Below are 12,161 nucleotides of genomic sequence, written 5' to 3'. Positions count from 1 at the left end.
TGTGGTTCTAAAGCAGGGTCTTCCAACTCACACCGGCCTCGAACTAAAGTGAGGAAAACAAAAGCCGAGCACACTTGGTGGATTCTGACAAGGCAGTGGACTCCAGGGAAACATTTGTAACACACGGAACAGCAAAAGGAGAAAGGAAAGGAGGTTTTCTAGGAACGCGATTTCTGAGGAGTACCCGGAACTACTACTTAAAGAGGGAAGGCTCCTGCACGGGAGGCTGGCTGCGGTCTGATGGGCTCCCACCCGACACCCCTGCCTCCCACCTGCCTCCACACTTCGGACCGCAGGGGCCTGTCCCTCAGCAGAGTACACCTCCAGAGAGCCACACGCACTCTATGAAGAGCTAAGGAGGAGATGTGGACACACACAACATGACACTTCCACGTGGCTGAGGGTGGGGGACTCACAATGCACACTTGGTGCTATTTGACAGTAAAAACCTCCGAGAAGCCAAAGCATTCCTTCTCCATCCTCCTCAGGCCCATGGGTTATCCAGGACTGTTGTCATGAGGACAAATGGCCTCACGGCCACCACGGACAGTCTGAAACTGTGCACCTGCCACTAGGCATGGCCCCTAAAGCACTAAGGACAAAAGAAAGAGACCTGCAGGCCACTGGTGGTAGTGTCACCCCAGGAGTGCACTGCTCAAGCCAGAACAGAGACCGCAGAGAGAGAGGCCACCTCACAGGAACTCAAACCAACAGCGTGGGTGGCTATCGCGAAAGAAAAACGAATAGGCGTGACAGCGGTGGCTGGCTTTCCTGTGGTGGATCAGGGCCCAGAGTGAGTCGCAGAGGAGGACAGAGAGGGGCCGAGGCCCCTGGTGGTCACCTTCGAGGGGCTTCACGATCTGCAGCTTCTCGGGCAGGTAGGAGCGACTGCTGAAGGACATGCCGGAGAAGCCCGTGAACTCGGAGAAGCGTGAGTGTGTGCCCAGGGACATGATGCTCTCCGTGGGTGTGAGCGAGCCGCTGTGCAGCTCTCCCTTCTCCGCCAGCTCACGCAGTTTTCTCTCCTGCTCCTCCTCAAAGAACCTCCGCTCAGACAAGTAGTTCTCCCGGCGCAGGGACAGCCGCCTCAGGGCCGTCTCCAGGTCGTGGGAGCCCGGGGTGCCTGGCGTGCCCGGCTTCTTATTGTGATCCTCGGTCCTGGGGGAGACAGGGGGTAAGTACCACCGGCCAGCAAAGGGCACTGAGGACCTCGACGCCCCCACCCCCAGGGCAAGGCTCCTGCCTGGACAGGAGATGATCTGAGGAAAGCAGAGCATCCAGGATGGGGAGCAGAAACTGAAGGCGCTCCATCTGTGGGCCTGAGCTCACTCGTCTTAGAGACAGGTGGTTGTTCCCGCCATAAGCAAGAATGTGTCCTCATAAACATCTCTCTCTGGGTTACTTTGGAAGAAACCTTTTTGCAGGTGGCTGCTGCTGGTACCACAGCGGGTTGGTTCAACCCTTTTGCCTCTTAGACAAAAGGGGCTGGGCTCTCGGTTCTGAGTGACACCAGCTCTGATCTTGGGGAACCCCTCTGTGTGGAGGTGGTTCTACGGGGCTTTAGGGTGGAGCTGACCATCCCTAAGGAGAAGCCACAAGTGACAGCCCCCACATCCCACCTTCTGAGGCAAATCAGAGAGCCTGGGCCCTCCTCACCCTTCCCAGCACCCAAGCCCCTGAGGGGGGCGGGGGTCACGTGATGATTCATGGGACGTGTTGGTTAGCTCTCCCCTTCCTTCCCTATGTCGTGGTAAAGCGTGCTTTGGGTATCAACATGAGATACCACCTCAGAAAAGACCGACGTTATGGATAAGGAGGATAACTGGCATGTGGAGACCAATGGCAACATTTACCCTGGCCACTCTCACGCGCCTCTCTGATGGTGACTGAGCCCCCACTCACCCCAGGTCGGCTGCCTCAGTTTCCAGGAGGATGCTGTTGGTCTTGTTATCGAGGACCACGTTGCTGACATCGCTGCCGTAGAAGCTGGAGCGGGGGGTGCTGACGCAGCTGGACAGGAGGGAGTTCATGGCTGAGGACTGGTTGGAGCCCGGGATGTTCATGGGGGAGGGGGTCAGTGATCTCTGCTTGACCACTTGATTGACGTTTCTCACCGTCTCAAAGACACGCTTTTGGTGGCTGGGGAGGACATGGCCACCATGAGCAAACACAGTGGGAAGAAGCTGCAGCTAGCACCTCCACAGACGGCCACCTCCAAAGTGGCACCCTGGGGTGCCCCCAGTGGCCTGCTGTCTGAGGGCTTCACATGGGCCTTAGGGTGTGGGGTATACAGACTAGGGAGATGCGATGCCAACCAAATCCAAGCCTCAGTAGCACAGCTTAGCCCTAGGTTCGGCCCAGTGACGCTGCTTATCACAGCCCTAAAGCCTGGGCTGGAAATCACAATACTGAGGTACTGCTTTTGTCCTTGGCACACAGACATAGGATGCGAGCTCCAGGAGGGCACTGCTAGCTCACAGGCGTTTGCAGAAACGAGTATGTGTAGCCGTTCGTGTTAACATTAAAAAGTGAATCCACCTTGAGATGATAAATACCCCACTGGGCTATTCTTAGAAACGGCCATTCCAAAGCACAGACCCCACACTTTGATTAGAATGTGTCCCCTTTTAGGGAGAAAAGGGTGGGCCTTGCTTTTGGACTGGCCGAGGAGTTTGGGTACAGAGGAAATACAGTCCAGAGACTTCTTCTCAATATTCCAGGGAGGTCAAGACTGGCTCTGAAGTGAGGAGGGGAGATGTGGGGGCCAGATAGAAGGGGACAGAAGCCTGGCTCACGCACTGAAGAGCCTGTGTCTCGTTACACATTGACGTTTTTCTTAGCAAACATGAAAACTTTTTAAAGCAATGGTTCCCATTAACGGAAAACATGGAGGGTAGGAAACGGGAAACACTGTGCCCTTTCCACCTCCCCGGAAGCTCATTGTTGGTTTGGTTTGGTTTTTGAGACAGAGACTCACTCACACAGGCTGTAGTTAAAGACTTCCGGGCCTCCCTCCCCCCTCCCCATGCTGGCCTCATGGGGTGCTGGGGGACAGAGCTCAGGGCTTCACTCACTGCTAGGCAAGTACTCTACCATCTGACCTCCAGCTCCAGCCTTGTCAGGAGGAAGGGGCGGAGAGATATGTCAGTCGTGCCGTTTTATTTCCCTTAACCTGACTGGGGAGGCCCGTGGCCGGCTGGTGGTGTCTGAGGTCCGTGCGTGCTAGGTTACGAACAGCACCAGCCCTGAGTCAGTTTGTGGGGACTTGAATATATAAAAACCACGCAGCCATACGTGATGTCCGGAGACTCTGGCTCTTCCAGCTGCAGGCCCTTGCGCATAGTTCCCTCGATCTCCGCAGCCAAGGAGTCCTGGGAAGAGACAGAAGGCACACGGCAAGTGAGCAGGGGCCCACGGCTTCCATGTCCAGGTGAGGTCTGAGGCCAGAAGGGCCACAGGATAAGGACCTGGCAATAGCGTGTGGACTTCCTGCCACACAACACAAGGCTAAAAAGCTTTCTTACAGAGAGGGAATCTGCCAGGGCAGGCCAAGGCAGGTTCTGAGCACACAATGCCTTTGGGTATGAGTGGACAGTCCCTAAGTCTCATGTGGCTGAGTGGCTGAAAGCCAGGACATTCCAGGCACCCTTGGCCAAACCACAGAGCTAAAACTGTGGCCACAACGTGGGGTGAGGAACTCAAGGGGCACAGGGAAGCGCATTCAGAACAGCGGGAACAAGTGTACCTCCAAATGTCTCTAAGCTTCCAAAAGGTCCCACGTGGCCTCACAGCCCCCACTAGGCTACTGTCCTCCCAGGTCACCAGGTCTGCAGTCGCAGCCCCTCAGGAGTATGGCACACAGGAGGCCAAGACCACCATGTGGGGACCTCTGACTCCACCTGCCAAGGGCTCACTGACTCTGCGGGGCGAGAGGTCATTGCCTGCGTGAACTGAGGCACCACCTCTGAGCTCTCTCTGGAAGCTCTTTACCCCACATCAGCTAGCCACCACGCCCACCTTCGCCATGTGCTCAGGATCAGGATAGCTGCCTCCAGGAAGAACCTCATATTTCCTGCCCTGCTCCAACTCCTGACCCCACCGCACCTTGTCCTCCACACACAGGAACCTCTCAACTTCCTCATTCCTATGAGTTTCCTCAAGTATAATGCTGCCTTTTGGGGGTCGGGGTGAAGGAGCCTTAGGGTCAGGGGAAGGCCAGTCCTGGAGTGCTGCTAAGTGCCCAGGTGTTGGCCCTACCTGCACCTCACCCATCCCTACACTCTGAGGAAGATCTATGGAAACAAAAGAACATTCCCACAGCGTTCAAGGGTCTCCTTGATTCTGCCTGTGTATCGCAGATTAAAGACCCCTGCCACAAGGCTAAGCATTGGGAATGCTGCTGAGTAAAAGGCTGCTGGCTCCAAGCGGTGGCAAGTGAGAAGCAGACCTGGGAGCCCCGCCCCAGCAGCGCAGGCGTGCTGCAGCCTTTAGATTGCTTTAACTGCCTTTGACGCACGCACGACACCCTTCCAAAACAAAACCAGGGCTTGCCAAGCGGCTCACAAAAGGCAAACCAAAGCTTTCAGCAAGCAAGGAAGCTGAGAATCCCTCCAGAAGAAACAGGCAGGCACATGTTCTATTCAGCTTTCCTTTTTGCTCTACTTTTCAAAAAAAAATTTTTTTTTATTATTTTGTGTGCGTGTGCATGTGCATCCACACAGGGATATGATGAGGTGCTTGTGTGCCACGGTGGGCCTGTTGGGGTCAAAGGACAACTTTTGGGAGTTAGGTCTCTCGTCCTGCCTTGTTGAGATGGAAACTTTCTGGTTTCTGCCACTTCTCGGTGTGTTCCAGAATAGTTGGCCTGTAAACTTCTAGCAGACTCCCGTCTCCCGTCATATGGGTGCAGAGATTACGTTTTGCACCCACAGATACAGTTGTTCACGTGTGTTCTGGGGATCAGACTCGGCTTGCCAGGCTGGCATGCCTAGCAGTTTTACTGCTGAGCCTGCTCCCTAGCCTGGCTTGGTTTTGCACGACAGTTTTAAGGCCTCGGCTGAGCTCCCCTAAGTTACCCAACACTCACTGGCTCGGCCAGCTGACTTGGGTGGGACTGTTTCTCTGGGCTGTCTGTCTGGGGTGAGGAGATACAAACTGCCCAGAACGAGCATCCCTGTAGGAGGCTCCTCCCTGACCCTTCTCGGCTGGCGAGATGGCTGAGAGAGAGAGTGAAGGTTGGATTCCGGAAACCCACGCAAAGGTGGAAGGAGCGAGCCGACTCCACAAAGTCGTCCTCTGACCCCGACACATGCACTGTAAGCTTACACACCCTCTCCCATCATTACACCAGACAAGAATAATAAGTAAAGCATTAAAAAAAAACAAAAACCTCTTCTTGCCTCAGTGAGAATTTGTTATTCTGCCAGGCCATTGGAACAAGGCCTGAATCTACAGGAGCTCTTGAGGCGTGTTCTTGGGCCATCTGTCTGCCGTCCAGCATGCGGTCCCTGCTGAGTGGCTATAGCTCTCCACAGCCATGCGCTAACATACACAGTGCCGCAGGACACAACGAATGCCTGGCCCCCCGGCTTCGGGAAGCTATGGCACACTACAAGTAGAATGAACGCCACCAATGCCTCGTGACCAGATGTCATAGACAAATGACTGGAGAGGAAACTGGGAACCTGCTTTGTCCTCCATCAAAGCCCTGACATCAAACAGGCCAGGCCGAAAGAAATAAAACCATGGGGAAATACTGTTTTTAAAAAGGCAATTTAGATCCCAGACAATAAAAGAACCAGGACACATGCAGCTCTTTAAGACACGAGGAAAGTGGTTTTGGGGACAAAATAGCAGCCATAACAAACACCTAACTAGACCAAGTTCCCAGTACACTCATCTCTTAACAACAGGAGTGGGGAGTCAGACAACTGGCCAATGCACCTTAGGGACTTAGGACGCCACCAGCTGGCAGGTCCAGGAAAGGGACAGGAAGTGCCGCCGGGTGCCAGAGGGCACAGGCGGAGCTGCTCACCATGGGGAACAGGCCGAGTGAGTGGTAGCGCCGCGACGTGGTGTTGGGCATCGTCTTGTTCCTGAGGTTCTTCAGTTCCTCCTGTGCCTCGTGAAGCATTTCCATGCACTCTGCATATTTGTCCTCCAGCTCCCGCAGCTGCAGGGAGAGGCAGCGGAGGAGGGGGAGGAGGAGGAGGGGGAGGAGGGGGAGGAGGGGGAGGGTCAGGCCTCAGCAAGCACCCAGGGCTGACCCACCCAAGCAGCCCTCCTGTCCGAGAGGCAGGACGACACAAGGGTATAACCAAGGCCCCAGCACCTTATGGAACCGGCTACCCCGTGGACCCACAGCAAAGAGGGCTGGATCCACAAGGCTGGCCTTTCCTTCCAGGCTCGGGAAGCTGCTGAAACGTTCACAGTGGACAAGGCAGATAAAGCACCACATGGGTAAAAGGCCAATCGGCGCCTCTGTTTCCAGCTGCACCTTTCGTTTGTTTGTTTGTTTGTTTGTTTGATACAGGGTCTCTCTATGTCATCTAGGCTGGCTTAAACTCACAGCAATCCTCCTGCCTCCGCCACTCGTGGACTGGGATCACAGACAGGTACCACAATGCCCAGGTTCAGGCCATATCTTTGAACAGGCTCTTTAATGTGTCTGTGATCTATTTTGTTCACCTATTTGGTATCTGTCAGGAACTAGAACATGTCAAGCCCTGAACTGCGTACTGAATCCAGCCCTCCTTACGCCTGCAACAAACGCCAGGGGCAGTGGGCACAGAACCCAGGCAAAACAGTAGCATGTTAACTCACTATTAAATGTTTGTTACGAGGAGAATGACCTAGGCCTCTGGGGAGGGGTGGGGGGAGGGGTGGGGGGGTGGGAGGCAGGGATGGGTGGGGTGGGGGTGGGGTGGGGGGGGGGGGGGGGTGGGGGAGGGGTGGGGTATGTGTTTACTGGAACCGGAGGCCCTAGAGAGCTGAGGCCGGGACACCCACCTCGGCCGTGAGTTGCCGCTGGGCATCCTTGGCAGCGCCCAGGTGCTGGACAAGCTCTTCGTTTTCCACCGCACACTAAACAGGGTAAAGGCAAGAAGACACTCTGTTAAGACACTCGGAGGAGCAGGACTTTCCCCTCCTGTCATCCGTCCATAGGAGCTCAGGGTCTGTCTACAGAGGAACGCGCACCCGGTGCTGGAGCAGAACGCAGCCTTTCACATAACAACAACAACAACAAACCCCAGACACTTTCTTTTTAAAATGTTTTCATTTGTGTGTGTGTGTGTATGTGTGTGTGTGTGTGTGTGTGTATACAGTACACGTGGAGGTCAGAGGACGACTTGAGGGTTGATTCTCTCTGAGGATGGCACTCAGGGCTTGGCTTTGGGTGCTTTTACCCACTGAGCTAGCTCACCAGCCCCTTTCACAGAGTTTTGAAGTCTTCCCTCTGTGCTTAACTGTCATCCCCAGCCCGTCTCCCATGTCCAGAGCACATCCAGAGTTTGTCCTCCCTCTCTTCCCCTTTCTGTCTTTCCTTCCTTCTTTCTTTTCCCAGAGGCATTTCATTTCCTCCTTTCCAAGTCCCATGGGAAACTAATCGTTCTACCATGGAGTGTGCCTGATTTGGGGGGGGGGGGGTAGTAAAAACAGACAGCAGGCTGCATGGTTTGTCACTCCATATCTACAGCACTTCTCTAGGAATGCCACCAACTTACAGACTATCCCTAGGAGGCACAAGATCATAACTAAAGCCTCTGCTGATTTCGGGGCCGGGCGGTTAGTCCCTGAGCCCACGAAGCCTCCTCCAGAAGAACAGTATGCACAGCTGTGGTAGGGAGCCATGCCCCTCCCATCCCAGCATGGCCACGGTCATGTCAGCCAGCACGACACAGAAGCCTTACAGCTTTCGCCTTCTTCTGTAAGTCCACGATTTGCGACAGCAGGTGCGTGATCTCCTCCTGCTGGCGAGCGGCATCTTCTGTCTTCTTGGCCAGTTCCTCGGAGATGCTTGCAATCTGGACGTTGGCATCCCCTGTGACAGAATAATGACAAGCGGGTGGCTGAGTTGGGAAAACACACACAGACCACAGAGGGACACCATCTTGACAGGGAGGAATGGAGGTGGGGCATAGGGGAGCCACAGAGGACATCTTTCCAAGCAGTGATGTGGTTCCTTGGGGCTGTAAAGAGAAGGAACCCAGCATTCTCATGGGTGGACTCTACTGACCAAGGCTGTCCCCACGGCAGGTCAGGCAGGCTCCAGGAAGGGAACTAGAAGTGACACACCAAATATGACCACACTTGGCTGAACTCCATTGTCCCATGATCAACAGCCCCACACGTGATGGGACTCTGCACACAGTGCAGCTTCCCTACAGTGTCCCACTGCACCTGGATCTGAGCGCCCACTGCACCTGAAGCTGAGCTCCCCACTGCACCTGGAGCTGAGCACCCCACTGCACCTGGAGTTGAGCTCCCCACTGCATCTGGAGCTGAGCACCCCACTGCACCTGGAGCTGAGCTCCCCACTGCATCTGGAGCTGAGCACCCCACTGCACCTGGAGCTGAGCTCCCCACTGCCTCTGGAGCTGAGTGCTCCACTGCATCTGGAGCTGACTGCCCCACTGCATCTGGAGCTTAGCACCCACTGCATCTGGAGCTGAGTGCCCACTGCATCTGGAGCTGAGCTCCCCACTCCATCTGGAACTGAGTGCCCCACTGCATCTGGAGCTGAGTGCCCACTGCATCTGGAGCTGAGCGCCCACTGCATCTGGAGCTGAGTCCCCCACTGCACCTGGAGCTGAGCGCCTACTGCGTCTGGAGCTGAGCGCCCACTGCATCTGGAGCTGAGCACCTACTGCATCTGGAGCTGAGTGCCCCACTGCATCTGGAGCTGAGCACCCACTGCATCTGGAGCTGAGCGCCTACTGCATCTGGAGCTGAGCGCCCACTGCATCTGGAGCTGAGCGCCCACTGCATCTGGAGCTGAGTGCCCCACTGCATCTGGAGCTGAGTGCCCACTGCATCCGGAGCTGAGCTCCCCACTGCATCTGAACATGCGCTGTCTTTCATTTCATTGGATGCCCTTTCTCTTATTGTACATGTGCTCCGGACAGAGGGCATGAGGAGGAATCATTGACCCACAAATGGGGCAAGGTCACCCATGCAGGCTGGCGGGGAAGGTGATGGGGAGTCTGTGAGGAGGAGGAGGAGGGGAGCAGGCAGGAGGGGCAGACATACTCAGCTCTTTCACGCAGTCGTTGACCAGCTGCTGCTCCTTCTCCTCATAGGTGATGGTCTCGGTCTTCAGCTGGCAGGCCTGTGGATGAGGCTCAGTCAGGGGACGGTGTCGACACGGTCAGGACTGGCAGGCGGACCAGGGGCCAGACACTTCTGGGACACTCCCATTCAGTATAACTGTAATGGCTGCCACCACACCACCCAGGACAGATACACCTCAGCTGCATGCCCTACCTAGGTCAGGGGCAAGGTGCTAAAGCAGAGGCTGGAGGGCCAGGCACCAGCAGAGGGCAGCACAGAGGGATGCGAGCACCAGTGCTAACACTGAAAGGCCATGGCACGTTGGTGTTTGCTGCTTGCTTCTGTGTGTCCAGCCCTTGTAGATATGACACCTCTACAGCCTGTTATAAGGCCTCAGACACTGCCCTGCCTACAGCCTGTGGTCTATGAACGGACACGGAGTTATCAGGTTCCGAGCTGTCACTGACTGTCTGCCTCAGCCTAAGAACAAACTCAGCATTTTAAAACACTGTCCCATGAGCTTTACCAAAACAGGGGCTCGTTCCTGTAACACTAGCACTGGGGAGACTAAGGCAGGAGAGCCGCCACGGGTTTGGGGCCAGCCTGGGCTACACAGTGAGCTATAAGCCAACCTGGGATACAGAGAGTCTGTCTCAAAAAAACGAGATAGTCTGGAATGGTGGCACACACCTTTAATCCCAGCACTAGGGAGGCAGAGGCAGGCTGATCTTTGTGAGTTCAAGGTCAGCCTGGTCTACATAGTGAGTTCCAGGACAACTGGGGCTGCATAGTGAGGCTTTGTCTCCAAACAAAACAGAAAGAGAGAAGGCGCATACGGCTCTCCCTGGGACGTTAGACGGCTCGCTCTGGCTGAAAAGAAGGGAAGAGCGTTGCCTAGAGGTCATGTCAGTGCTCAGGTAAATAGTTAACCTGGGCTCTAAGCAAAGACAGAGGGGCTGGGTGCCAGGGACTGGGGCGGTCACCTGGGCCATGGGGCAGAGGGGCCGGGTGCCCGGGACTGGGGCAGTCACCTGGGCCATGAGGCAGAGGGGCCAGGTGCCCGGGACTGGGGCAGTCACCTGGGCCATGGGGCAGAGGGCCGGGTGGCCAGGACTGGGGTGGTCACCTGGGCCATGGGGCAGAGGGGGCCGGGTGCCTGGGACTGGGGCAGTCACCTGGGCCATGAGGCAGAGGGGCCAGGTGGCCAGGACTGGGGCAGTCACCTGGGCCATGGGGCAGAGGGCCGGGTGGCCAGGACTGGGGCGGGTCACCTGGGCCATGGGGCAGAGGGGCCGGGTGCCTGGGACTGGGGCAGTCACCTGGGCCATGAGGCAGAGGGGCCAGGTGGCCAGGACTGGGGCAGTCACCTGGGCCAGACACCAGGAGACTGGAGGGGAAACAGGGCTCGGCCTCCTTCAGCCATGGGCGAGCAGACCAAGCCTGGTGTCATCCTGCCTCCCGGTTCCCATTTGTCAGAAATAAAGGGCTGGCTGGTGTGGGGTCTGCAGAGACAGGTTGTGCAAAGAGTTCCCTGTGCCTTGTAAGGTCCAGACAGGAAGCTCTCCCCAACGCATGGCAAGTTCAAAGTGGCAGATGGCTTGCCCTCCTGGAGGGGCTCTGGGAGTCTAGAGCCAGCTTCGACAGGCTCACGGCCCAAATCTGACAGACAAGGGCCTGGCGGAGAGGGTGGTGCCGTCACAGATGAGCCCACTGCTAATTAGGATGAGAAGCACTAAATTGACTCATAGCAGAGGTTTTAGACAGGGGTGGTGGGTGAGGAGGGGGAAAAATGTGTGTTGAGCCGGAGGCTGAAAATCCGGCCTTTGCTATCTATTAAACCCTGACATCATCAAACTCCCAGCAGCCTGGGGCCAGAGTCTCACTGCAAATGACACTCAGAAACTCTTGGCCCTGGCTCTGAAGACAAACGAAAGTGATGGTGGTGGCGGCGATAGTGACAGTAGCAACAGTGACAACACAGGACAGGCACCTGGTACAGTGTCGGTCCCAGGTGCTCAGCCCAGCCTTTTCAAGTTCGCCTGTAAGACCTCTGTGTCCGTTTTCTTGGGGCAAATCTGACCCTCAATAGCGTGATAGCTGGCGTTACTCCAGCCTTCAGGCCATTGCTCCAGCACCTGTACCCCTCTCAGTCTCCACCCACTGTGACGGCCACCCCAGAAGCCATACCCACACGTGGCCGAGCCTGCATCCGAGCACCCGGGCTGGGAAGTGCAGGCTCTGGCCGGACTCCTTCAGGTAGGCACTGTGCGGACGGTTGGTACTGCCCCCGCAGCTGCCGGGGGGGACACCCCACCCTCCCGAGGGGGCGAGGGCGGGGTTGAGCGTGTCACCTCAGATCGGAGTACCACGTTCTCCTCTTCAAGGTCCTTCAGCTTTTTCTGAAGAGAATCCAGGTGGAAGTAATTCTGCACCGAGGAAGATGACTCGTTTCTCTTCAGCCTGGGAGAGAAGCACACTCAAAGTCAGGGTGGCCATGCTTCCTTCTCGCCTGTGTGAAGACTACTGTGAGGGTCTACTGTGTGTGAGGGTCTACCTCAGCTGGGGTGATGGGGAGAGGGTCAGCCTTATTTAACCAATGCAACTCCAGGATGCCCGAGAGTTTGTTTAACCCTTGAGACGCACACCTGCCCACAAGAAGTGTTTCGTGGGCTGGTGAGACGCCTCAGGGAGTTAAAAGACCTTGTTACCACACCTGACAACAGGAGTTCAGTGCCCAGGACCAACATGGTGGAAGGAGAAAACTGACTCCTGAAAGCTGTCCTCTGACCTCCATACGTGAGCTGTAAGCCGTGGCCTGCGCCCCTCTCCCAATGTATACAAATAAATAAATCAAAATTTAAATGTTCTATGTACGCTGCGTGTGAACTCGG

At 56.0% G+C, this 12,161-nt stretch overlaps 1 protein-coding gene across 5 annotated transcripts in view; it reads right to left on the bottom strand.

Annotated features, from left to right (window-relative positions):
* Trak1 (trafficking kinesin protein 1) overlaps positions 1-12,161 on the bottom strand; it is a 107,397-nt gene that overhangs the window by 15,940 nt on the left and 79,296 nt on the right. For 4 of the 5 annotated variants that reach the window (XM_051140308.1, XM_051140309.1, XM_051140311.1 and 1 more), the window contains 8 exons: positions 11,622-11,730; positions 9,250-9,328; positions 7,911-8,041; positions 7,009-7,083; positions 6,035-6,172; positions 3,295-3,371; positions 1,903-2,139; positions 842-1,158 (listed from right to left, as the gene is read on the bottom strand). In XM_051140308.1, coding sequence (XP_050996265.1) covers positions 842-1,158; positions 1,903-2,139; positions 3,295-3,371; positions 6,035-6,172; positions 7,009-7,083; positions 7,911-8,041; positions 9,250-9,328; positions 11,622-11,730 — 1,163 coding nt within the window. Of the gene's footprint in view, positions 1-424; positions 1,159-1,902; positions 2,140-3,294; positions 3,372-6,034; positions 6,173-7,008; positions 7,084-7,910; positions 8,042-9,249; positions 9,329-11,621; positions 11,731-12,161 lie in introns of those variants that run through there. The other variant, XM_051140312.1, reaches the window with a different exon arrangement.

The sequence above is a fragment of the Acomys russatus genome, chromosome 32 (assembly GCF_903995435.1).
Source record: "Acomys russatus chromosome 32, mAcoRus1.1, whole genome shotgun sequence".
In the NCBI taxonomy this organism is placed as follows: Eukaryota; Metazoa; Chordata; class Mammalia; order Rodentia; family Muridae; genus Acomys; species Acomys russatus.
The sequence above is the reverse complement of the archived record's forward strand: the minus strand, read 5'-3'. Positions and strand labels throughout refer to the sequence as shown.